General features: G+C 32.3%; 2 protein-coding genes across 4 annotated transcripts; both read left to right on the forward strand.

Annotated features, from left to right (window-relative positions):
* The first annotated feature begins 10,112 nt into the window (after positions 1 to 10,112).
* LOC7497245 (uncharacterized) lies at positions 10,113 to 17,634 on the forward strand. 2 transcript variants are annotated; one of them, XM_024595914.2, is made up of 9 exons: positions 10,113 to 10,543; positions 11,599 to 11,738; positions 12,750 to 12,902; positions 13,048 to 13,153; positions 13,406 to 13,588; positions 14,115 to 14,280; positions 14,790 to 15,100; positions 16,608 to 16,697; positions 17,216 to 17,634. In XM_024595914.2, the coding sequence occupies exons 2-9, from the start codon at positions 11,724 to 11,726 to the stop codon at positions 17,278 to 17,280; spliced, it is 1,089 nt and encodes a 362-aa protein (XP_024451682.1). In that variant the 5' UTR covers positions 10,113 to 10,543; positions 11,599 to 11,723; the 3' UTR covers positions 17,281 to 17,634. The 2 variants fall into 2 exon arrangements, with proteins under 2 accessions (XP_024451682.1, XP_024451683.1); XM_024595915.2 differs by lacking the exon at positions 10,113 to 10,543 and having other exon boundaries at positions 11,605 to 11,754.
* Positions 17,635 to 19,561: 1,927 nt separating this feature from the next.
* Positions 19,562 to 24,705, forward strand: LOC7457394 (putative cyclic nucleotide-gated ion channel 13). 2 transcript variants are annotated; one of them, XM_052450158.1, is made up of 9 exons: positions 19,562 to 19,651; positions 20,034 to 20,109; positions 20,610 to 21,189; positions 21,685 to 21,897; positions 21,985 to 22,280; positions 22,735 to 22,846; positions 23,141 to 23,377; positions 23,514 to 23,905; positions 24,143 to 24,705. In XM_052450158.1, the coding sequence occupies exons 2-9, from the start codon at positions 20,081 to 20,083 to the stop codon at positions 24,444 to 24,446; spliced, it is 2,163 nt and encodes a 720-aa protein (XP_052306118.1). In that variant the 5' UTR covers positions 19,562 to 19,651; positions 20,034 to 20,080; the 3' UTR covers positions 24,447 to 24,705. The 2 variants fall into 2 exon arrangements, with proteins under 2 accessions (XP_052306118.1, XP_024450177.2); XM_024594409.2 differs by having other exon boundaries at positions 19,573 to 19,909.
* Positions 24,706 to 25,493: the final 788 nt, after the last annotated feature.

The following is a 25,493-nucleotide window of genomic DNA, read 5'->3' on the forward strand; positions in this document are numbered from 1 at the left end:
TTTAAATTTTCAATTTTCTTGGATCTCGCTTCGCAGCTAGACACAATCTCAATATAGTTTTTTTAAAAAATATATTTAAAAAACTAATACAAAAACTTCAGAATAATATTATTTGAAGTAAAGAAAAAAAAATTTTTCAAATTTCCTGGGTCTCACCTCGTAGCCAAACACAATCTCAATGTTTTTTTTAAAAAAATATGATAATAGGCCCCAACATTGTTGTGTCCTGGTCGAAGGCAGGGCCCAACGTGGCTGGGTCCTTGTTGAGTCAGGGTCTTGCTAGGAGGCGGGACCCAGGACCCCTTAGAGGTAGTTCCTGAAGCACAGCCTAACCCATTTGCATTGGGTCCTCGAGAAAACGGGACCCAATCGCCTTGGATTTGGCTGCGCAGCCAGACCCAATTTCAATATATTTTTTTTTGAAAATAACATTTTAAAAAACTAATACAAAAATATCAAAAACATATTAATTTGTAATAAAAAAAAGTAAAATTTTTTAAATTTCCTGGGTCTCCCTTCACAACCAGACACAATCTCAAAACATTTTTTTTAAAATAATACAAAACAAAAAAAATTAAGTAAAGGAAAAAATTAAAAAATTTCAAGACACAATCTCAATATATTTTAAAAAAACTATTTAAAAAACAATACAAAAATATCAAAAAATATTAATTTAAAATAAAGTAAAAAAATAGAAATTTTCAAACCGGGAAAATTGAGAAAAAAATATTTGAGATTTTAATATTTTATATGAAAAAAATTAAGCAATAATCCATGTGGATATAAGCTATACATGTTGTAGACAATTAAGTTTAAAATATTCCCGAAAAAAGTTTTTTATCCCACATTAGAAAGATACTATCTTATTCTTCTGAGTTGAAGTATTTAAACAAAATATAATTTTTATCCCACATGTTTTGAAAAAACATAGCATTGTTGTCCCAAAATAATATTATATTATAGTATTTATGATTTTTTTTTAATGAATTTTATTGTTACAAAATTCTCTTATAAAATACAAATATATAAAGTATATTATGTGAATATAAAAATTATTTAGAGCTCCATCAACTTTAATATTATGAATGTTTTTATCTTGAAAAAAAAATCAAGAGGAAAAAAAACAAACATGTTTCAATAAGAAAATTCAACTCAACCTCAAATGAAAAAAAATTCTCACCTATTTATTTCTTCTTTACCGTATGGAAAACAAAAAAAAATTAAAGTCTTAGGTTCTGTTAGGGGCAGGACCCAACTCTAATGGGTTTAGCAAAACTCAACATGGTTGGGTTATGCTGCAACGACCCAAGAACCCTTTCTAACTTACAAATAGAAAACACAGCCGCAGTTCTTGACTAAAAACACAAGACATGAACGCCCTCATGGTGCTACAGTGTCGTCCATAGTGTAAATACGCTATGGCTACAGTGTCGCCCACATTGCAATGTGTCCGTGTCCACAGTGTTGGGTCTTGCTTGGAGGCAAGATCCAACGGTATTGATACGTTTTGGAAGTGTTTTGGGTTTGACCGAGAGTGTTGGGTCTTGTTTGGAGGCAAGAGCCAACGATATTGATACTTTTGGAAGTGTTTTGGGTCTGGCTGAGAGTGTTGGGTCTTGCTTGGAGGCAGGACCCAACGCTTTTGGCACTTTTTGAAAGTGTTTTAGGTCTGTCTGGGCAATGTGTCTATGTCCATAATGTCGGGTCTTGCTGGGAGGCAGACCCGATGTATTAGGACCCATGGTTCAATACTGAAAAATGTTAAAATTAAAAATTATTATTGTTATTTTTATCCTTACTGTTATTACTACTTTGGGTCCTACACCCAGTAGGACCCAACATCCAATTGGAAGGCATATGTTATGACCCAAAGCAATTTTGGGTCCTGCACCCAGCATGACCCAACTGTAATGGTTCCTGTAGGGGGCTAGACCTAACACATAATTTATTTATGTATTTAATAATATATATAATTCAAAACTACTATATAAAAAATCTGAAGATAATAAAATATTGATAAAACTTTAAATCTCATACACTAATGTTATAAAATTAAAATATCTTCTATTACCCAGAATAAAATCTCTTGTATAATACCAAATTTTTTTAAAGTATATGATGTGAATAAAAAAATTATTAAGAGCTCCGTCAACTTTAATATGACAATATTATAGAACAAAATTAAAAAAATTCAAATTATTTTCAAAGAATTTTTAAACTTTTTAGGTGAGGTGCACCTTTCGAGTTCCAAGTTTCTTGGGTCTGGAAGGAGATGCCAGACCCAAGTTAATAATAATAATAATAATTGATTTTACTTTTAAAATCAAAATCTATGTTTTTTTTATAGTAATAATATTTATTGTAAATTTAATATTTTTTTCTTGGGTCTCGTTTTGCATCGATCAACTCCTTTACTAACATACTTAAAAAGATACTTGATAAGCATGGATTGACTACAAATTTTAATATTAATGTGTGCATTGTATCGGAGCAAAAGTTCTCTGTTGTATGGGACAACATGACAATTTGAGAGAGAAATGTCAGTTTTAATAACATGACTCATAAGTTGCGTGTGACGTTTATAGTATACAAAGCCATTTTCATCAAACACAGTTGCATTCTTATTTTTTTTTTGGAAATCATTTGGAACATTTATTCTTTTCCATACATTGAGCCTTTGGATTTGCAGCACCGCATGGACCGTGCATCATAAATTTTAAAACTATTTCATAGCAAACAAGATCTTGATTCTTGTCAAGTATCTCAGCTGAAATAACAGAGTCAACATCCCCAATTGAACGAAATTTGAACTCTGGAGCTAGCCAGACTAATAAATGAGTACAAGGCACGCCTCTTTTTTAGAACTCCACGACGCAAACATCTAAATAGAGAAAATGCAAGCAAAGAAGTAAAAATGGTTGTTTGCAAAAGAAAAAAAGAAAACTTGAAATACAAGAAATGAAATAGAAATACCAGCAATTGTTCTAGATTCGAACGGTGAGGATCATTTTTTTTTGTAAGTATATTATGTGAACAAAAAATTTATCTAGAGCTCTGTCAACTTTAATATGACAATATTAGAATTATAATTTTTCTGAATACTTTTATTTTGAAAAAAAATCCAAGAGGAAAAAAAATAAAAATCTTAATTTGAAGTAAAGGGAAAAAAATATTTTAAAAAACATTTTTGAAAGGCAAAAACAAACATGCTTAAATAAAAAAAATCCAATCGAATCTCAAATGGAAAAAAATTTTCATCTATTTATTCCTATTTACCGTATGAAAAAGAAAAAAGAAATTAAAGTCTTGGGTATCCAACTCTAATGGGTCCAGTAGTACCCAACGTCATTGGGTCCTGGTGGAAGCTGGACCCAAAGCTATTGAGTCCTACTGCAGCGATCCAAAAACCCTTTCTGATTTACAAACAGAAAAGACAACGTCCTCCACAAGAGCTACAGTATCGTCCACAATAAGGCGGAACCCAACACTATTGGTATTTTTTGGAAGTGTTTTGGGTCTGGCTTGTCAACCAGACCCAACAATGTTGGGTCCGGCTACCAAAGCCAGACCCAGTGGCTTTCGGTAGAGAAGATCACATCCCCAGCAGCAATTTTTGATTAAAAACACAGGAAAAGAATGCCCATTAGGGTGCTATAGTATCATCCACAATTAATTGTATCTTGATACATAGTATATATACAATAGAAAATCGTCATACGTTTTAATATATAGCAAAGAGGCCACAATTAATTATTTCTTAGTACACAATACATAAATGTACAATAAAAATCCACATGTTTTAAAATTTTGTTAAGAGCAAGAGAGGAATTAGAGGATTCAAAATATGCTCTTGTTCGGTGAATGCCACCATCAAATTCCCAAGGGGACCGAAAAACTTCTGATGGAGAGATCTCACGAGTCAAGATAGCGCCAAAGGTCAAAGATAGCAACCACTCGCGGCGATTTTGAAACCCCCGATAGCTTTTCTCAATATTGCCCTCAAATCCCAATGCCGTTACAGCCACGCGAAAGCCACGCTCTGTCACAAACTCTCTGACGAGTGTAGTCTGACTGCCGAACGTGACAGGTCGAGATTAATGTCAGGATTTATGTGATTAGCTCGCTCGCTCTCATCGATTGGTGTCTGCAACCAAACGAAATTGATGCTTAAACAGTTTGTTTTTGTTTTCAAAATTATTTAATTTTTTTTTTATTTTAAATTAATTTTTTTATATTATTGTGATACATTGATATTAAAAATATTTTTTAAAAATAAAAAAATATTATTTTAATAAAAATTTTAAAAATACTACTACGCTCACAAATTTTCGTAATTACATTTACTCCGCGGTTTTATCTTAAAAATAACAATTACTGCACTCTCACGTCCCCTCTAGATATAAATTAAGAAAATAGTTAGTTTAAAGCCTTAAATTTAATCACCTGCGGCTGCCAGTGCATGCTCGGCTCATGAGGGGTCACGAGCCAGTTTCGAAGGTCTCGTGAAATTCATCATTTATAAATAAAGGTAAGGTCCCCATGACCGTGCTAGTAATTTTCTATAATTATTTTTAAAAAATATATATTTAAATAATATTTTTTATTTTTAAAAATTATTTTTGATATTAGTATATAAAATAATCTAAAAACACCAAAACTATTAATTTAAAATTAAAAAAATCATTTTTTTTTCAAAATCTATATTTGCAAATAGTTAGATTAGATTAAAAAAATAGGGATATGTTGTTTTTAATTTTCTTCATCTCCGTTATTACATTTACTTGATCCACACGGACCAAGCTAGATGATAGTTGGTAGTCAATCATAATGTCGGAATTCGTTGCTTCCGACCAATTAAGAGCTTGAATTCACTAAATAAATTCAGCATATCCATTTCTTACAAGATTAGAGAATTACTGAATGAGAACCAAAATAAAACCATATCTATTTTTTTTAATAGAAAGATCTCGTTCTTTTTAATCTTTATTTTTTTAATCTCTTGGTTAGATATGTAGTGATATTGTTCATAAAAAATATTTTATTGTATAATTATTTCATTAAGAATATTTAATGCGTGCTTACACACACGTATATTAGGACGCAACTTGATTGTAAAGAAAGCTAATAGCAACGATATTGTATAATTTTACGAGTTAATTATATTTAATATGTAAAATAAAAATAAAATTTTTTAAACTAGTAAAATTAAATTTAGCTCATGTAAAATCAGGCTGAATTTATAAGTTTTTAGGAAGTATAAGATGACTAATTTTATTGGTTTTGTAGGAATAATTGGTCGGCTGGTTCATGGTTTTTCAGAAACTTGGTGACTAATTACCCTGATGTTTTTAGTTTTCTATATATTTCAAGGTGCTTGATTTTTTTTTGTTATTTATTTCACTTTTATTTTAATTATGTTATACTATTATTTGCTACCCGATCGAAATTATTAATATATAATTAGTTTAAAAAAATTTCTTTCAATTTTACATTATATATTTTCTGTGTCTTGTAAAAAAAAACATTTTAAAAAACCTTGGCAAGATCCACGTACAGTGTTAATTTCAGGTGGATGTTTGCTTCTTTTCCTTTTCAAAACCAACCAAGAACAGGAGGAATCAATAGTTCTGAAAAAAGCTATTGCCGGATCCAATAAAAAAAAAGTTGGCATTACCACAATTGTGGGCAGTGGTGGTCCTCCTGGCCATTCAAAGAAGCATAATATCTAGTAGATCTCCATCAAAATCAAAACGATCGGCTCGGCAGGCAATAAGATTTCCAGAGTCGGACCACAAACCAGTAGTCTTGGACCCCACTACGTGAATTATGATAGTGATAATATATAGTTATGCTAGCCACGGAGTAAAACAACAATCAACAACTTGGCTCTGCGTTCCAGGCAACTTTCTTGTCATTTTCCTATGAACCCTAAGAAGTACAGACCGCAACTGGTGTTAGTGGACTTTTTGTCTGTAAGTTCAAATGGCAAATTATACAATGCTTTCCTCTGGAAGCAAAGGCGTTGCTAATCATTTAATGCTTTTTTTTTTTTTAAATTTAAACAGTGATGAAGTGTACGGTAGTAATTGTTTTTTTATTGAAAATATATTAAAATAATAATTTTTTTTATTTTAAAAAAATTATTTTTGATATTAGTGCATCAAAATAATTTAAAAATATCAAAAAAATATTAATTTAAAGTTGAGAAAAAAATAAAAAAAATAATTCTTTTAAAAATATTTTTAAAACACAAAAACAAATAAATAAATATATATATATATATATATATATAAAAAGGAGAAAGTGAACAAAACATCACGTTCAATTTCGAAATTCTGCCATGCAAAATAAGAGGAAGTGAACACAAGCAAGACGTGTAGGATAATGGCTGTGAATATCATTTTGCTGCGTCCGGTTTACATGTACGAGATATTCAGTGGCACTTGATGAATAAATTTCTGTATCTTTTTTTTTTAGTTTAACATGGGTGACCCGGCAAGTTTGCGCGTATCTCGACTAATTCCACGGGCCCTGAAGTTAACGACCATATAAGCTTCCAGTGGCCATCATATGAGCAATTACAGGGCTCGAACTTGAGACCACAGAGAGCAAACCTCTTGGTCCCAAGCTCTTACCACTGAGCCACTATTTAGATGGTTAATTTTTGTATCATTTTAAATCTTACTCCATACGACGAGTTGGGATGAAGTGAAATATCCAAAGCGTTTCATTACGTGGAGTAGCTAGGAGATTTGAAGTTGAATTGAAACTTTTTTATTTATTTAATTGATGGAGATTATATCAAAATAGATATAGATATTTTCAAAAGTAAGCATGGTATGATTAAAATTGTCAATTTAAATGTATATTTGGTATGTAATATGGTGCAAGATGTTTTTTAAAAGTGTTTTTTATTTGGAAATGTATTAAAATTGTACTTTCTCATTAAAATGATAAATAAAAAAATAAAATTTTAGACCAAAATTAAATTTATAAAAGATTAAAGGATCGATAGTTTATAATTTGAAAAGTAGAACACGATCCTGTTTGGAGTGTGGTTGCGGTTGCTTTTCAAATAACTTTTCGTACAAAAATGCATCAAAATGATGTTTTTTTATTTTTTAAAAATTATTTTTGACATCAACATATCAAAATGACTTGAAAACACTAAAAATATATTAATTTAAAGTAAATAAAAAATCTTCAAATCTTTTTAAAAACATTTTTAAAACACAAAAACAAATAGAAGAACTACAGAAACACTATCCACAATATCTACATTGAAATACCGTTTTCTTTTAGTATTATGTACAGGGGGTAGAATAAATTTTCAATTTTTGTTACATTTTGCTTTTTTTCCTAAATATTATAATTTTAAAAAATATATTTTTATTTAATTACCTACTGTTTATTTTTAATATAAACAGTACCAATGATACATTTTCTCTATTGATTTCATAAAACCAGCAAAAGAATTCAAATAATCATATCATGTGAATGTATAATTAATCATAGTTATTAGCTCATTTGGATCCGTTGAACTGGATTCAATTTAGAGAATTGAATGAATTTTTATGTTTGAAATCCTTTCGAAAACATTGATTTGAGTTTTAAATATAATTCAAATAATAAAAAAAGTGCAAAAGTAAATCACGAGCGAGATCAACTAATTTTTTACATTAATCTCTATTGAAATTAACATTAAAAAGAATATTAAAAAATACTCGCGGGGGCTTGTCTCCTGCTGCCGTCCCAAGTTCGACCCTCTCTGCGTATCCTGTCACCCCCGCGGTGTCTTACCTGCTCACTGGGCTTGCAGGGTATTCTGTGGGCCGTGAGGAATAGTCGTGGTGCGCGCAAGCTGGCCCGGACACCCCACGCTAATAAAAAAAAAATAATAATAATAATAATACTCACGTGTTAACACAGACCTTATTTTCACTGTCTATCTTATATGCCTCTTTATTTCCTCAAAAAAAAAAAAAAAATCCTTGACATCACAATATCCTTTTTTTTCTCCTAGCATCAATCCTTACAGAGATATTCTTGTCCCTCATAAAATATGTTATTAGTCTTTTTTTTCCTTTATTTTTTGGTTTTTGCCCAAATCTTTCATTTCTTCTTTTTCCTTTTTTTTTTTAACTAGTTTGGAAGTGTGGTTGCAGTTGCTTTTCAAAGTGTTTTTCACTCGAAAATATATTAAAATAATATTTTTTTATTTTTTAAAAATTATTTTTGATATCAGCGCATCAAAATGATCTGAAAATACCAAAAAAATATTAAATTGAAGCAAAGAAAAAAATAAAAAAATTTTAAATTCTTACTCGGTGCATGGATTATGAGGTTTTTTTCTAGCAACATGAATGAATGATGGTTAATTGATGCGCGAATGAGTATAAATTAAAAAAAAGAGTAGAGATTAAAAAGAAATGTTTAAAATTATAGTTAGTATATGGAATCATGAATGGTATATATTTTTCAGGTGGAGCAGCAATATGTAAAGTTTATCAGCCACCTAGAATCATTTTTTGGATTGCTATCATAATATTCTTTACTCATCAAATATTCATGCAATTTCCCTAAACTTGTCCATGCAACTATAGAAACTTATTTTAAAGTTAAAACTTATTAATGCATGATTTGTATGATAATTTCTTTGAATTACTAGAACTGAGAATTGTGATATATTTTTGTATTATTAAAATTATCAATATAATGCTGGTCATTAACTTGTTTATTTGACAATGCAATTTGTGTTTTTTTTATATTTATTTTATTTAAATTTTATTTGATAAAATGTTTGAATTTTTAATGGAATATATCTAGAATTTATTTTCTCAACATTCAAATGACAAGATTTTGATCATTTTTTAAATATATATATATATATATATATATATATATTTAAAAATATCTATATTTTATGTCATTTTAAAGAAATACAAGGGTCTTTGTACAAAAAAAAAATTTATAATAATTTTTTTTTATAAATTAAGAATAAAATAATCAATATTGCTGAATTCATTTTCCCGTGCATTCCAAATAATATAATTAAATTTAATTTTGTGGTTTAGCATTTTATTATAAACATAAGTTTTGTAATAGATTGTCAATTAAATTCAAATTTGTTTATGAATAAGGTATTGGATGATTTGGTGGATTAATTCAGTACTTGACTTTGATTTTGAAAAATATAATTATGAATTGATTTAATTTGATCTGGTCAAAAACCTAGAACCTATTGACTTTGTTTTTTTTATAATATATACATAATTTAAAATAATATTATTTTAAATTAATCCCGAATCATCTCAATGGAATCAGCTTTAATATTAACCCAATAAAAAAAGTGATACTGTCAAAGAAAATGAAAAACCTTTATGAGATTCGTGAGGCGTGGTTACCAAAAACTTCATAGCATTATTCCATAATTTTGTCGTTTCTTTTAACATGTTTGTTTTTATATTTTAAAAATATTATTTTATATTTTAAATTAATATTCTTTAATTTTTTAAAATTATTTTAATATACTTATATCAAAAATAATTTTTTTAAAATAAAAAAATATTATTTTAATATATTTTTAAATAAAAAATACTTTAAAAAATAATATTAAAAATACTATGGGTGAGCAAAAACCGAAAAACTGATTAAACCGAGAAAATAAAAAAATATAACCAAAAAAACTGAATCATGAAAAAAAACCGATTAAACCGATTAGAATTTTTAAAAAATCAACCGGTTTAGTTCGGTTTCAGTTTTATAAACTTGAAACAAAAAAAACTGAACTGAACTCAGATAAAAAAAAACCAAGTCAAATAAAAAAAACCAAGCTGGTCAATTTGAACCAATTATTTTTTTAAAATAATCAAACCAAACCAAAATTAGTGATTTGAATTAAATACAGTTTAATTTCAGTTTAGTTTTTTAAAACATATCTATTTTAGTTATTTGTTTTATAAAAATCAAACCGAATAAAATATAATAATCACCCCTAAAATTACTACGTTACGTTGAGGAGTAGCGGTGTCAGAAAATGATAAATAAATACCGACTAATTTATTTCTCATTTCACCACTTACTTTGAAAAGTATAAAAGGGAAAAAACAAAATAAAAGGAAACAATTTGGCGAGATTTTCCCCCATCCCCCCCCACCTTCTCTCTCTTCGCTTCTTTGCAGAGCGTCTCCTCAATCATTCAACCCTCTCTGTAATGCCACAGAATCCGTGCTTCTAACCAACGAATATCTCTCCAATCAGCCGACCTTCTCAATTTCTGGCTTTTGTACATTTAAAAATCTCCGTCAAGACCTTAGTCAATGCCTTGTAGCTCCAATGGCGACCTTTAATTTTAGATTTTTTTTCAAGCTGACAGTTACAGTCTAGCTTTTAACCTAGAGGTTGTCGACTTGTCAATTACTGTAGCTCTTATAAGTAATTTTAAAAAGTAGAGCTCCGTTCGTCGGTTTTGAGCTCTACAAATTCGTCGAAATAATTTTTTCTCTGTTTTTGGAGTTTTGAAGATTCAGAATATTGGTGTAAGGTAATTTATTTTTTAGATCTTACTGTTTATAGCTTACAACTTTGAACTGAACAAAATTAATTCTATTTGTTTTCATATATTACATTTTATCTTCATTTTTGTTATTTTATTCTATGTTAGATTAGGTTACACGAGGGAGTATTTCTGCTAAGTATTCAAGTGCTTTCACCTAATTATGTTTTAATTTTTAAGGCAATTTTAACAGTTTATTATAGAATTTTTTTGATGCTAAACTAATTAGTGGACTAGGATCTGATTGATTTTCTTTGTTTTTGGTGTCTGCTCGTAAATAGTGGTTGACACGGAGTATAAATTCTGGAGTGTCTAAAAGGAATTTTTGTTTTACCCAATCTCCAAAAATTGGCTACGATGTTTTCAAAATTTCCTGCTCGATTAATGCTATGGTAGCATATGAGATGCTAATGTGGAGTAGGAAGAAGAAAACTGCAAGTAACAGTAGAAGAATGGGTTAGCATTTGAAGTTGGAACGGGATATTAGAGTTTAGGGTTTGTAGAAAGCTTCTAACTTCAATAATTTATTGGTAGCATGTCTCCTAAAGCAGCTAACAAAATCCATACTTGCCCATTATGCTAGTAGTTAGAAAAGCCTCAATCCTGATTCTTACAAGGAAAAGATAATCGGTGTAGATTTTTGGTGCAATGCAGTACTATTGTTGTGTTTGGGTTCCGAGTTTTTGTGTAACGAGAATGATTAGTTATGAAATACGGTTCACAGGTCAAAGAATGGAGCTACTAGCATATGAATTTATATATTTGTTAATATTTGAAAGATTGTGAACTTAAGCTTGTGCTTGGGAAATCTCTTAACGTGGTGATCTCTCCACTTGCCAAATATAGTTGATATGACAAATATTGTTGAATCAAGGAACATCAAGATTATATTATTTGTCCTGATTGTGAGAGGAAACTTAAAATCTGAAAGCAAGCATTTTAAGTATTATTTCAGTTTGCACTGTTAAAACTTTGTTGATTGATATTTCCAATCAAGATCACATTTTAGCTTGTGGTTTCTTATATATTTTTCTAATTTCCAGGTTCGAATTGCCTAAATATATGACCCCGACAGAAGTAGAGGCTCTTATTTTCACCTTAGTAAATTCTATGACCTTAGCAGCAGTGAGCTAGTCAAAGAGATGCTGTCAGCTTGCAATTAGCTGGAATGAAGACCTTACAGGTTTGTTGCAAAACATGTATGTGTCTCGGTTCGTGTATGTGTGCGCATGCAAGAAATCCCCACCTCCTCTCCCTTTTCTTGTTTGTTCTATTTCCTGACAAATGTTTTCTCTTAAGTCACGTTATTTTGTAGTCATTCTTCTAGGATAGTGAAAAACTGAAACTTCTAAGGTTACTATATGCTCTAAACACCACACCCCTGCCCCTTTCTGTTGCACCCTTTTGCCCAACAAGCACACACACACTCAGCCATTTCAAATGCTCATTTCTTGTATCATCTTTGTGTTGTTTGTGCAGTTGAGACCCAAACTTGTCTTCTCCACACATCCATATGCCTTTTATTTTCATTTTTTGCTACGATCTTTGGCTGCAGCTACTGAATAGTGATGCATTGATCATGATTTCGATTCATCATACTGCAAGCCTCTTTACTAATATATTCTAACTTGGCCAAGTCAATTGGTGATGATGTGGTGCATTTCCACCTCTGCTTTTTACTCATCACCACCCAGATTATAAGATGGTTTTATAGATACCACTACACTTAACCATATGCTAGATTTGAATTTATTTGACTTGATGATAAGCCTTGTCGTTTGGAAAAAGAAAGGAGGATAGTTGGCAAGCAGTGGATTTAGGGGGTGTTTAGGACAGTGATAACGATTGCTTTTCAAAGTACTTTTCGCTTGAAAATGCATCAAAATTATATTTTTTTATTTTTTAAAATTTATTTTTGACATTAGCACATTAAAACGATCCAAAAACATAAAAAATAAATAAACTTGAAGCAAAAAAAAAAAAATCAAAACTTTTGAAAACTCTGGTTGAAACGATGTCCCAAACACCCTCTTACTAGTTCCTGAATCCAAGTTCAGGGACTCAGTTTAGAAGTTACACATTGAAGGACTGTTTGTGGCCCTTCATTCCTCATGTAATTTTTGGCACTTAAAAAACTATTACTTAAATAATTTGTTTGTAAAAAAATTGACAAGAATTTTCCTTTTGATTTCAGAGTGCACAAGAACAGTCCTCCACCCAAGTTTCGCAGGATTCCCAAAGTGAGCAGCAGAATAATCACAATATAGAGCCGCCAGTAGCAGACTCTGGTTCAAAATCTGCCTCAAGCAATGATAGCAGAAAGGTTTCACGCCAAGATATTGAACTTGTAAGACAACACAATCCTGTTTAAGGTTTTTTTTTTTTAGTTATTATTATTATTTTCATTACTTTTTTCTTATATAGGATCTGTTTGTAAGAGAAGCTTAACTAATATGTCCTGCTGTTGATCATATCTATTATGGGCATTGCAGGTCCAAAATTTAATAGAACGGTGCCTACAACTGTATATGAATAGAGATGAGGTTGTTAAAACCCTCTTGACTCGTGCAAGAATAGACCCTGGGTTTACAACGCTAGGTAGGGTTTTCTTAAATTTTCATTTTTCCAGTCTGTCTTTGCTGTCAACAAGTTGTTGCTTATTCAAAGTCTTCTTCCCGCATGGATTGTATCATTTATTTTCAATTGAATATGAGTAGAGTAATTATGAAACATGTTATCATAGATATTTTCCTTTGAACAGATTAATATTACAGTAACCTGATTTTCTTGTTCAGCATTCAAACTAGAAATCTAGCCTTATATTTCCTTCATAATTTCTTGATTTCGCAGTATGGCAGAAGCTGGAAGAAGAAAATGCTGATTTCTTCAGGGCCTATTACATTAGGCTGAAATTGAAGAAACAGATCCTCTTGTTTAATTATTTACTTGAGCATCAATATCATCTAATGAAGTATCCAGTAGCTACGAAAGTTCCGTTGGCTCCCATACAAAACGGGATTCACCCCATGCCTGGTAAGTTCTAATTCTCTAATGGAATTATTGCGGAAAACACTAAGCATTTCTTTATTTTTGAAAAAGAGAAATAATGAAACTTCAAAAACTCTATTCTTTAATTCCAACTTTTATATTGATTACTAAGTTAGTTTTATCTCCATTGTAAAGAAACCATACACCATTGATATTTAGTACTTCTTTTATTTTATTAACGTCCTTGAAAATACCCCTCGCCTGTAGGATGTTTTTATGCACCAATTGTTGTTAATATCATCAGGCTAATAATTTTATATTTTAGCGGGATATTAGTAAAGTGTTAGCGTCTCATTTGACTTTTCTGTTATTGTTTTCTCTTGAGGCTTCTAACTGAACTACGTTTTCCATTATTTTGTTTGCAAGTTATCCTAGATATCGAAAATGTGGTTCTTTTATTATTTTCTGCAATGCAAGTTCAATGGTGCCAAAAGGTTTGATGACAGAATAAGGCATTTTTTTTTACTATAATATTATATCTATTATTCAACATCTCTGTTTTGCAGTGCAGTTAACAATCTACCAATGGGATACCCTGTCCTGCAACAACCCCCTATGGCTACTCCTGGTCAGCCTCATCTTGATTCAATGGGCTGTGGAGTATCAAGCTGTCATGTGGTTAATGGAGTCCCTGCACCAGGAAATTTTCATCCCATTCGGATGAATTCTGGAAATGAGTGAGAACTTTTCTATCCTCACTTTATTATTGTTAAATTGTCTACTTAATGAACAACAATTATCTTTGTCAAGGCTCTTTTTCATTTTCAATGCTACCTACCTAGACATGTGAACATGGTTTATATGCCTTACCATGTGCATGCAAATGTATGTGCTTTGAATTAACAGTCACTTCTAACTGCTGAATGAGATTGTTGCTTTTTTCTAACATGTTGAACACTTATAAATTATAATTATGGTAATGTGTCCAACACATATGATTATGCTACATTGCATGGACTATTAAAACAGTTCATCTGAGTGAATGCACATTGGTATCGAACACTTGATCATTTTTTGGTCTTCTGAAAGTGGTAGTAATTTATGTAATGGTATGTACATCAGTGATGTTGGAAAATTCTAAATCCAGTTAATTATGTTCTCCCTGCTTTGGTATTGGTTATTAGTTTTTTCTTCACAAAAGAAAAAGAAAAAAGACGAGGTAATTGCTGCTGCCTTGTCCTTGTAGTATGGTGATGGAAAACAGTGCAACTGACACAACTCATGTAGTGCCGCCAAGCAGTACCATTTCATCCCTGTCTGAGATGCCTGTGAGCCCTACATCAGTGGCGTCTAGTGGCCATTTTCCATTTACTGCATCTGACATGGCAGGAATGGGGGTAGACACAGCATTAGACACAACATTTACATCTGATGTGGCAAGCTCAGTAGGATTGCAGCTTGGACAAGATGGCGGGGCTGGGAATTCCAGGTCATTGGATCAGATTCAATGGAATTTCAGCCTTTCTGATCTAACGGCAGATTTGTCAAACTTGGGAGGTAAGTTTTAAATCTTTTTCGCAATGGGATAATGGCATTGCCATTATTTTTCGAGTTTTTTTTCTTTCAATAAAGTACATGAAATTTATTTTTTCTCAATTCAATACACTAACCTTTTGGATCGTGCTAATTTAGTGCTTCCATCAAATGCATGTTAGTATCTCTGTTAGCTGATGATGTGGTGGTTTGAAGTTTACCAGCTAACATCATGGCATGGGTTTTGTTTTAGGGAAGTTTTCCTCCTAGACAATATAAAAATCAATAAAAAAAATTACTTTCTAATAAACATCAAAACCTTTTACTCAATGAGTTCGCAAAATAATTTTTCAATAAAAATATTAATACAACAACAATAATTAAAAATCGTCATTAAATTTTTTTTTGGTGCTAATAATAATTTTCATTTCTAAAAGATACTTTACACGTCTTGAAATATTTGTTTTATAATCAAATGAGTAAAAGGTTGTAATCCTTATTGGAAATGTTTTTATTTTTTAAACAAAAATGTATTGAAGGAACTTTCCCTCCGAGAAACCCTTTCATGGTATTAATTGGTAAAATTAATTTTTTTAGAAGTCTCGAAACATTATTAGTATAATCAAATGAGTGAATGGTTGTGATTTTTATTTTTAAACGGTAACATATTGAGAACTTTAGTCTATCAATGATTAAAAATTCTATTATTATTAGTATTTTTAATTGCTATATTATTTAAGAGGGAATTTTGCCTCTTAAAAACTCCTTTATGATGTTGATTGGTCAAAGTCAAACCATCACATCATCAAATAATGAATGTATTAATGAGGATTTAATAGAAGTACTTGATTGGCACAATGAAAAAAAGATGGTATATTGAAGTAAGAAAAATGAACGTCCATATACTTGCTTGATTGATAAAACACAAAAGCTGGTACATGGAATACAGCTAGTGCAATTGTTTCTTTTGTAACTGATCGTATGCGTTTGGTTAATACAACAACAAAAATCAAACCGGCCTACTTGCATATGGTTAAATGCATTGGAAATTTATGTTGTTATTTGGGAAAGATGAAAGTGTAAGTGAACTATCATGGAGTATTGGAAGTTTATATTGTTAGAAAAGGCTCCTCTAGAAAGATATGATCATTCTGAAATTGTCTGATGCCTAATTGTTCATGTTTCGCCATGTTACTGGTTTTTGTAGGATGCTTTAAGATTCATACTTTGCTAGAAATATTGTGAGGCAAGTGAAAGAACGAGTTCTGCAACTGCAATCTCTCCCATTTCCTCTCTGCTTTGAAGAAACATTTTAATGTTCTGATTTGCTTGGGACTAATGCTTGTAGACTGTATAAATTTGTTAGGATAAATTCAGCACCTTTATATTTTATGTCCATGGAGATGTTTTACCCTGATGCTATATCATAGCAAATTTTGAAGATATCTTAACATTAAGCAAACTCCAGTGCTTTGCTTATTCTTTTCTTCAGGTCTTTTGATTAAATGTGTTACCTTGGAACTGTTTGCAGATTTAGGAGCTCTAGGAAACTATCCCGGTTCCCCCTTTCTGCCATCTGATTCAGAAATTTTGCTTGATTCTCCAGAGAATGAGGACATAGGTAAAGGGCATTGCATCTTTTATATTATCATCTTTTTGTTGATTCTCTTCTTTAACAGTTCGATGGTGGTCACATAGAAAATCATTAATCTTTTCTAGATGTCTCTATGTGCAAGCGAAATAAATAGAAGATTGGATAGATTCATAGGAAATTCCACCTTACACATTTAGAAAGATAACTTTTCTCTACCATGGAATCAGATTGTGTTGCTTAAGTCTGGCTTTAATTTTGTCACGACTGGTGCGCTCATGATATATCATTATCAATTCTCAACAACCACCACAAAGCCTCAATCCAAGAGTAGTTAGTATCGGCTGTATGGATGCTTTTGCATCATTCAGCTTGATTATTAGCAATTCTCAGGAAAAAAGAGAGATAGTTTCAATTATTTGGGCAATGCAGTACTTACCAGAAATCACTTCAAGATCCTGTAAAATCATTCTATTTATTTCGCTCATTTGAAAGTCTGTTTACCTCTGTTTTTGACAAGCGATGCTGATAGATTTATCCTGCAACAGTTGAGGAGTTTTTTGTCGACTCTGTCCCAGGGCCACCATCCCAGTCAGATGAAGAGAGGTCCTAGTGTGAGGTTAGGCCCATCCTTGTTCTCTTTGAAATTATCAGAATAGAGAGAAATTAGATGAATAAAATTAAGTGTTTGTCATCTATTTTTTAGGATTTAGTTTGTCATTATCAACAAGTTTGAACAAATTAGAAGTGTTCCAGTGATGTAGTCTTGATGGTATTAGTATGCTAATAGGGGAGAGTAATGTCAATAGTAGTTGTAATTCTCAGCTCAGAAATAAAGAAGGCAAATTGCAACTTCCTACACCCTTCTCCCTTTTGTTGTTTATATTGAACTCTTAAACGGAAAGCTTGAGAGCATAATTTGTAACATTTATTTAAACTAATTGGTGTCATAATCACCTTACCCTTGGATTGATCTATCTTGTGAATTTCTTTTGTTGGATGTAAGAACTTGATAGATTTAGTTCGTACATATATATATATTTTTTATTTATTTTTAATTTAAAATTTATTTTTGACACTAGTATATCATTGAAAAATTAGTTTGAAAAAAAAAAAATTAAAAAATATTTTTAAAACGTTTCTAAAGAAACAAACAAGATTTTAATCTTTGGACTAGTAACTCAAGATTGAGTACGGAGTCCCAGCAAGGAAAATAGACGTGTTTTGCATCTCCTTTCTTACAAGGATGGCGGCTCGTCTTTTTCCAGGGTTGGTAATCTTCAAGCTAAAATAGGTTTGGGGCGTTGGAGGTCTTTCTATAGGGAGCATTAATAAATTCTAAGCAGGTGGCTAGTTTCTGGTGGGGAAAAAATTGACGTGATCCTTGGCAAGTGGGGTTGTAGCTCAGTGATCGAGCGTAATCCCCCCGCCTCTCTGGTCCCTTGACCGTTCATTCAAGTTGCTAATTACCGAGTAACCTTATTTCAAAATAGTTGGGTTTGGCCCGAACGCGCTAATGTTGAATGGAGCCTGAACCCCCCCCCCCCCCCCCCCAGCCCATCTTTTTTATATAGAAAAATGATAATCACGTTTAATTTTGTAAAAAATTTTCTATACAACGAAATCAGCCTTGCACATTTCCAAGCCTGTCTGGAAGTGTATTTATGTTGTTTTTTTGAAGTATTTTTTATTTAGAAATATATTAAAATAATTTTTTTTATTTTTTAAAAATTATTTTTGATATCAAATAAAGGAAAAAATAAAAATAAATTAATTTTTTTAAAAAATATTTCTAAAATAAAAAAATAAACAAGCCTAACAGAGCACCTTTCAGCCCTTCCATTAAGGCTGCTAATTAATTACCAAGTAAATTATCTTGGAATCACTGGATGGGTTTCGTTCAAAGAGCACCACAAGCACAGAAATCAAGTCGGCATGAATCTTCCGAACATTTATTTTTTTCCATGAGAGAATAGGCATGCCCTTCTCCTGTCAGCATATCACCACTACGTTATATAACTCGATACAATGAATAATGAATTTGCATGTGGCTAATAAAAAAAAAAAAATAGGAGACGACTTCAAAAACAAATCTCATGCAGAGTCAACCCGCCTACCTTTGTAAAATATATACTTCGAGAAAAGCACTACACCCCACTTGTCTGTCCCTTTAGGAACCAGTGAGCTCCACCAATATTATTATTATTATTATTATTATTATTGCCTTTTTATTTGTTATACTTACCCACTTTGAGAAGACTTTACTAGTCCTACGATATGATTTCCAGGTTGACCTCCTCGGATGGTAGAAGAGGTTAAGATAACCTACCTCACCATATATATATATATATGGTGAGGTAGGTTATATATATAGAGTTACAAAAGAACATTTATTTGAAGAAAATGACCATAAAAAAAAAGCCTACTTTAATCCCTCCACGGTCCATGCTTTATTACTTAAAACTTCCATCATGAACATTGCAATTTACATAGATAGATAGATTAGTGGTTTGTTTTTGTATTTAAAAAGTGTTTTTAAATTTTTTATTTTAAATTAATTTTTTATAATTTTGAATTATTTTGATTTACTAATATTAAAAATAAAAAAAATTATTTAAATGTATTTTTAAATAAAAATATTTTAAAAAATAATCATTAACACAATTTCAAATATTAAATGGCAATCACAGCACTGGATTTTGACTGCAATAATCTTATTATTTTTTTTTTAAAATGAAGCGTGGGAGGAAGAAAACAAACTAACTATCGTCAATTTTTATAATAATGGGCCCGCAGGCTTTGAAAAGAAAAATCATCAATTTCCTTTTCTAAAACAATTTCCTAGAGCCTCCCCTTGGGCTTGACTTACGACTTTTCCCCGGCGTTACCATTTTTTCGTATTTGCTTTCATTTATTTTTTTCCCTCTCTTCTCATTCTCGTCTCGTCTCTCTGAAAGCGCAAACCGTGACTGCCAGCCATTGGAGTGAGTCTCTCGACGAACTTTCTTCTCCTCTTAGCACGAAATTTGTCTACGAACTCTCTTTTCTTCATAAAGAACAGAGAAACTCAATATATGCACGTGCTCCATAAAACAAAGGAAATAGCCTGGTGGTGTCTTTTCCTTACAGTGTTACACACATCCTTGTCTTTTCGTTTAATTCGAATATATATATATATATTGATCAACAAACGGGAAAAAAAACTTGTACAAGCCCAAATGAAATAAACCGCCTTTGCTTTGGTCAGTTCTTCTCCTATTTTTTTATTGGAAAACATGATTTGCTTATGATCATTCACCCTCTTGTTTTCTTTAGCAGCCGAACTGAGGTTATTTATGCTTTTGTTTTTTGTTTTTTGTTTTGCAGGATTGGTTTTGGAAGCCAGAGTGAGTCAATTATAGTTGGTCAAAGTTATGAATCTCAAAGGAGATAAATTTGTCAGGTTTGTCACCTTTTTTAATCCTAGACACAAAACGCAGTGTTGTATGAATTTAAGCAGAGCAAACCAAAAGTAAATTGGATTTTGTTTATCATAGTATTTTGTGAATGTTTTATCAAATGACTTGAAAGGGTGGACTTGTGTTGATTCTTGTTGAGCATGTTGGGTGGTTGAAATCACTGTCAAGTGTGTGAATTACAGGGTTTTTTTACCCATATTTAGTTAACGATATCGGGTTATATTTTTGTTACAGGGTTGTCATATTTTGAACATGATGCAAATTTTATATTCAATATTCAGGGTGGTTGAAATCAATGCCAGTCTGTAAATTGCACGACTTTTAACCTTTTATCGAACCCCATGTTTAGTTCAATAAATTGGATTGTTTCGATAAGAGATTGGTGTTTACTGGGTTGAGTTTCTCATCTCCTTGATGGTTTGCTTGGTTGATGTAACTTGTGCTTTTTGCGCTTTCAAGTTTCAACTTTTACTTTCTTATGCAGGTTTCAGGATTGGAGATCAGAGAAATCCTTCAGTTCAGAGCAGGGATGCTCCATTGAAGATGGATTTTATGCAAGAAAAGTCAAACCAACTTTCAATGCAGTTTGGGATAATATCCGAAGAGGGTGGGAGATGGGTTCGGAGAGGATTAGAAGCCTAAAGAAACCATTGAGATTCTATCCTAGGGGTGCTCGCTCAGTGAAAGAACAAGGACCTAAGAAGAAGATTCTTGATCCACAAGGTTCATTTCTCCAGAATTGGAACAAAATATTTATGCTTGTTTGCGTGCTTGCAGTGGCTATAGACCCCTTATTCTTTTACATCCCATGGGTTAATGGCACTGACAAAGACAAATGCCTTGATCTGGACTATAAGATGGAAGCTGCTGCTTGTGTTCTTCGTACATTCATTGATGTCGTATACATACTTCGCATAGCCTTCCAATTCCGCACTGGGTTCATAGCCCCTTCTTCTCGTGTATTTGGGAGGGGCGAGTTGGTTGAGGATCCTAAAGTTATCGCCAAAAAATACCTTACCTCTCACTTTATCGTTGATATTCTAGCAATCCTTCCACTTCCTCAGGTATTCTTTCCCTGTTTTGTTAACTTGCATTAAGAACCATTCTTGACTTTTGCTTGATATAGTGGCGGGAATGAAGAGGACTTGTGAAAAGATGAAATCCAACCTGTGACTTTCACTTACTAGGGTGGTGGGGAGCATGCTTTAAATCGTATGCTTAACGTTGATTGTCTTCCTAAAACTTGTATGATAAACGGTTCATTTAGACGATTTTATGTCATCTGATGCTCCCATCCTCACGTTTTAACATGGCATATATACAGATTTTGATTGGACTTGCTGCATTACAATTCTTGATTATTATCACCGGAAAAACTGATTTTTAACTCAAATTTGAAATTTTAATACAAAATATGGGGGAAAAGAATGAACCAAGAGCAATATTGACTATTTCTAATCGAAATTGTATACTTGATTTTTTCTTTCTTGCAAAAAATCATTCACTGCTCAACTGGTGTAAGCCCTAGAAATTTGACATATCGTGCTTCTTCTGCTCAGGTAGTGGTTATAATCATCCTTCCATCAGTTGATGGTCCGGTTTCATTGGCTGCGAAGAACTTGCTTGAGATTGTAATTTTCTCCCAATACATACCAAGATTTGTTCGAATCTATCCATTGTTCAAAGAAATAACTAGAACTTCTGGCATACTTACTGAAACAGCATGGGCGGGAGCTGTTTTCAACCTCTTTCTCTACATGCTAGCCAGTCATGTAAGTTGGATTTGATACTTTACAATCTTTAACATTTTTCCGGTGTATTAAAGTGGATTTTTGATAAAGAAAAACGTGATATGCCAGATAATTGGAGCCTTTTGGTACTTGTTCTCAATCGAACGAGAAGATTCATGCTGGCGTGAAGTGTGTAAGGACCGAGCAGGGTGTGATTCTACGTACTGGTATTGTGGAAATCATCGTCCAGAAAACTACACATTCCTGACTGAATCATGCCCTTTTATCCAACCTGATCAAATTCAAAACTCATCGGTCTTCAACTTTGGTATATTTATTGATGCTCTTGATTCTGGAGTGGTGGAATCAACTTATTTTCCGCGGAAATTCTTTTACTGCTTTTGGTGGGGTTTGCGCAATCTCAGGTTTGGGGATATATGGTTTGTCTAGTTCAGTCCTTAACCAGTTACCATGCTCTCATTTGTATCATATGAAATTACATTCTCCATTGATTCATTCTTAAAAGCTGAATTGTCACTTCAGAATTTTACCAATTTAAGAATGCGAGGCAGCAAAAAATTGGCTATATTGAAATGTTGAATACCAGTAGGCAGTCTGTGGAATTGAACCCTCTAGTTCTGAATGATAGATAAAGGAACCCTATTAAAACCAGCTATTTCAAGCACCTGCCATCAGGGTTAGAATTGGACAGCATGCAGCAGGCCCTGTCTTTATTTGAATTGAATGGAAACATAGTCTATGAACCTTTAATAAAAAGAAGGAGAAGGAAATATATGATAAACAAATGAAATTATTTACATCCTTACTCTAGTCACTTTATCCAGCTTACATATTTTCTTTTTAAATTTTGTTTTACAGCTCTCTTGGACAAAACCTTAAAACAAGCACCTTCATTGGAGAGATTCTCTTTGCCATCTTCATATCCATCACTGGATTGGTTTTGTTTGCACTGCTTATTGGTAATATGCAGGTAATTCCTTAACATGGCCTTGCAGTAGGAAATGATGGTTAAAAAATGGTCCATTTAATGGAATATTGTGATTCTGCTATCTCAATATCACAGGGCTGTCCTTTCGTGATTCTGCTGACAATTTAAGCCTACTGAGTACCATTCCCTTGAAAAAAGCACAAGATGTTTACCCTTACTTTTCTTTCCTTTCCCTACTCACAAGTGATAAATTATCTCGACCTTGCGAACTGTCTCTTTTGAGGCCCGTTCTTATGATTCAAAGCACTAAACAATTGTACATCCTGGTTGTCGCAGAAATATCTCGAATCCACAACTGTTAGAATAGAGGAAATGAGAGTGAAAAGGAGGGATTCAGAGCAGTGGATGTCCCACCGAATGCTCCCTGATAACCTGAAGGAACGAATTAGGCGGCATGAACAGTACAAATGGCAAGAAACCAGAGGAGTGGAAGAGCGGGGGCTAATTCGTAATCTTCCTAAAGATCTCAGGAGGGACATAAACCGCCATCTTTGCTTGGATCTGATCAAGAAAGTGGGTTCTTTTCCAAGTCTTTGTCTGTGTGCTAATTTCTAGCATTATTGGATGGGCTCAACATGTGCTAAAATATTTTCTGTTGCCCTTTTTCTTTGAGAAATAACAATATCTAGAATGTTTAACAACTCTTCAGGTGCCAATATTTGAAAAAATGGATGAGCACATATTGGATGCAGTATGCGATCGTCTCAAGGCAACTCTTTACACCAAGGATAGCTACATTGTTCGAGAAGGGGACCCAGTTGACGAGATGCTATTTATCATGCGAGGTACTCTTTTAAGTGTGACCACTAATGGTGGAAGAACTGGTTTTTTCAATGCTGTCTCTCTCAAGGCTGGTGACTTCTGTGGAGAAGGGCTTCTTACATGGGCCCTAGATCCCCAATCCTCCAACCTCCCTATCTCAACTAGAACAGTACAAGCTCTGTCAGAGGTTGAGGCCTTTGCTTTGGAAGCTGAAGACTTGAAGACTGTAGCTTCCCAGTTTCGCCGATTACATCACAAGGATATCCAGCACACATTCAGGCAAGTTTTCAGGGATCGTTTCTCCTTCCTTTTCTTCTCCTGTAGACATAGAGAGAGGCTAGTAATGGAATATTTCTCCTGCTATCATTCAGGACCTGATATAAGCAGATTCTCTCAGAATTATGCAACTGGAACGATGGATTGCTGCTTTCTCTATAAGCTCTAGTGACTATTGCAAGTTTGCAACTGACCATTGTACTGAAGTCACAACTCTTATTGGTGACATTTTGTTTTCAGGTTGTTCTCAGTGCAGTGGAGGACGTGGGCAGCATGCTTCATACAGGCAGCTTGGCATCGTCACTGTAGGAGGAAGCAGGCTAAAAGCTTACGTCAAGCAGAAGAAAAACTGCAAGATGCTTTGGCAAACGAGGCCAGTACTTCGCCAAGCCTTGATGTTGCCATTTATGCATCACAGTTTGCTGCCAACGCATTAAGAAATCTGCGGCAGAATGGCACACACGCAGCTAGATTGCCGCAGAGATTGTCATTTCTGCCTCAAAAACCAACAGAGCCGGACTTTTCCGCTCAAAATCACAAGTAACAGAACAGTTCAAGTGACTCTATCCTAGTTTTGCCTCGTATTTGCAAGCTCAAACGCCAGAGGTCTAGGTGTAAATTTGTATATAATAATGGTTTGAGCATTTAGTGTTCTGTGATTTTGACTGTAATCATTTTTGTACTTGCCCTGACAGGCTTGAAAAACGTACGCAGGGATATATATATATATATATATATATATATCATCACTATCACTACCACTATATTATATTATAATGATGATTTTTAGTCTTCTTTTTGTAGAGCATAAGTGTTGCCAAATACATCAATGTTGGCCGAAATGTTGTATAGAATGAATCTACCAGAAACAGTAATCAGAAGATCCATTTCTTTTAGGTAAACTGTGAATTAGACTATATACACTTCTTATTTGTGCAAAAATTTCTGCCGAGAATGATTGAAAAGGGAAAAACAAAAGGGAATATATATTTTAGTTCGTTTTAATATTTTAAAAGAGTTTTTGAAAAAAATAATTAAATTTTTTTTGTTTTAAATTAATATTTTTTTATGTTTTCAAATTATTTTGATGAAGTTAATATTAAAAATAATTTTTAAAAAATAAAAAAATATTATTTAATATATTTTTAAATAAAAAATATTTTTTTTAAAAAAAGCTAAAAAGCATATTTTCCATTAAATGGTCACATGAGGGAAAGCAAATGATAATGATAATAATTATATTAATAACAAAATGATAGTTATAATGGTGAACAAAGAGATCATGATGGTGATGGTTTTTGAGCGATCATGATTGCTATGATATGAGTAAATATAATAAGAGATGATATTGTTAAAAAAAAATTTATTTTTAATTTTTTATCAAGTTAATATATTTTATTTATAAGTTAATACGCTTTAGGATTAATTGAAAAATATTTTCATGAACTTATTTTTAATGTTTTAAATGGAAAAACAATTTCAACAAAACATAATAATTCAATATATATATATATATTCTTTGAAAATGGTAGCGACGATGATCGATTTTTTTTTATTCAAATATTTTCTGGCAACTAAGAAGGTGGTGGTG

The sequence above is a fragment of the Populus trichocarpa genome, chromosome 2 (genome assembly GCF_000002775.5).
Source record: "Populus trichocarpa isolate Nisqually-1 chromosome 2, P.trichocarpa_v4.1, whole genome shotgun sequence".
NCBI classification, from domain to species: domain Eukaryota; kingdom Viridiplantae; phylum Streptophyta; class Magnoliopsida; order Malpighiales; family Salicaceae; genus Populus; species Populus trichocarpa.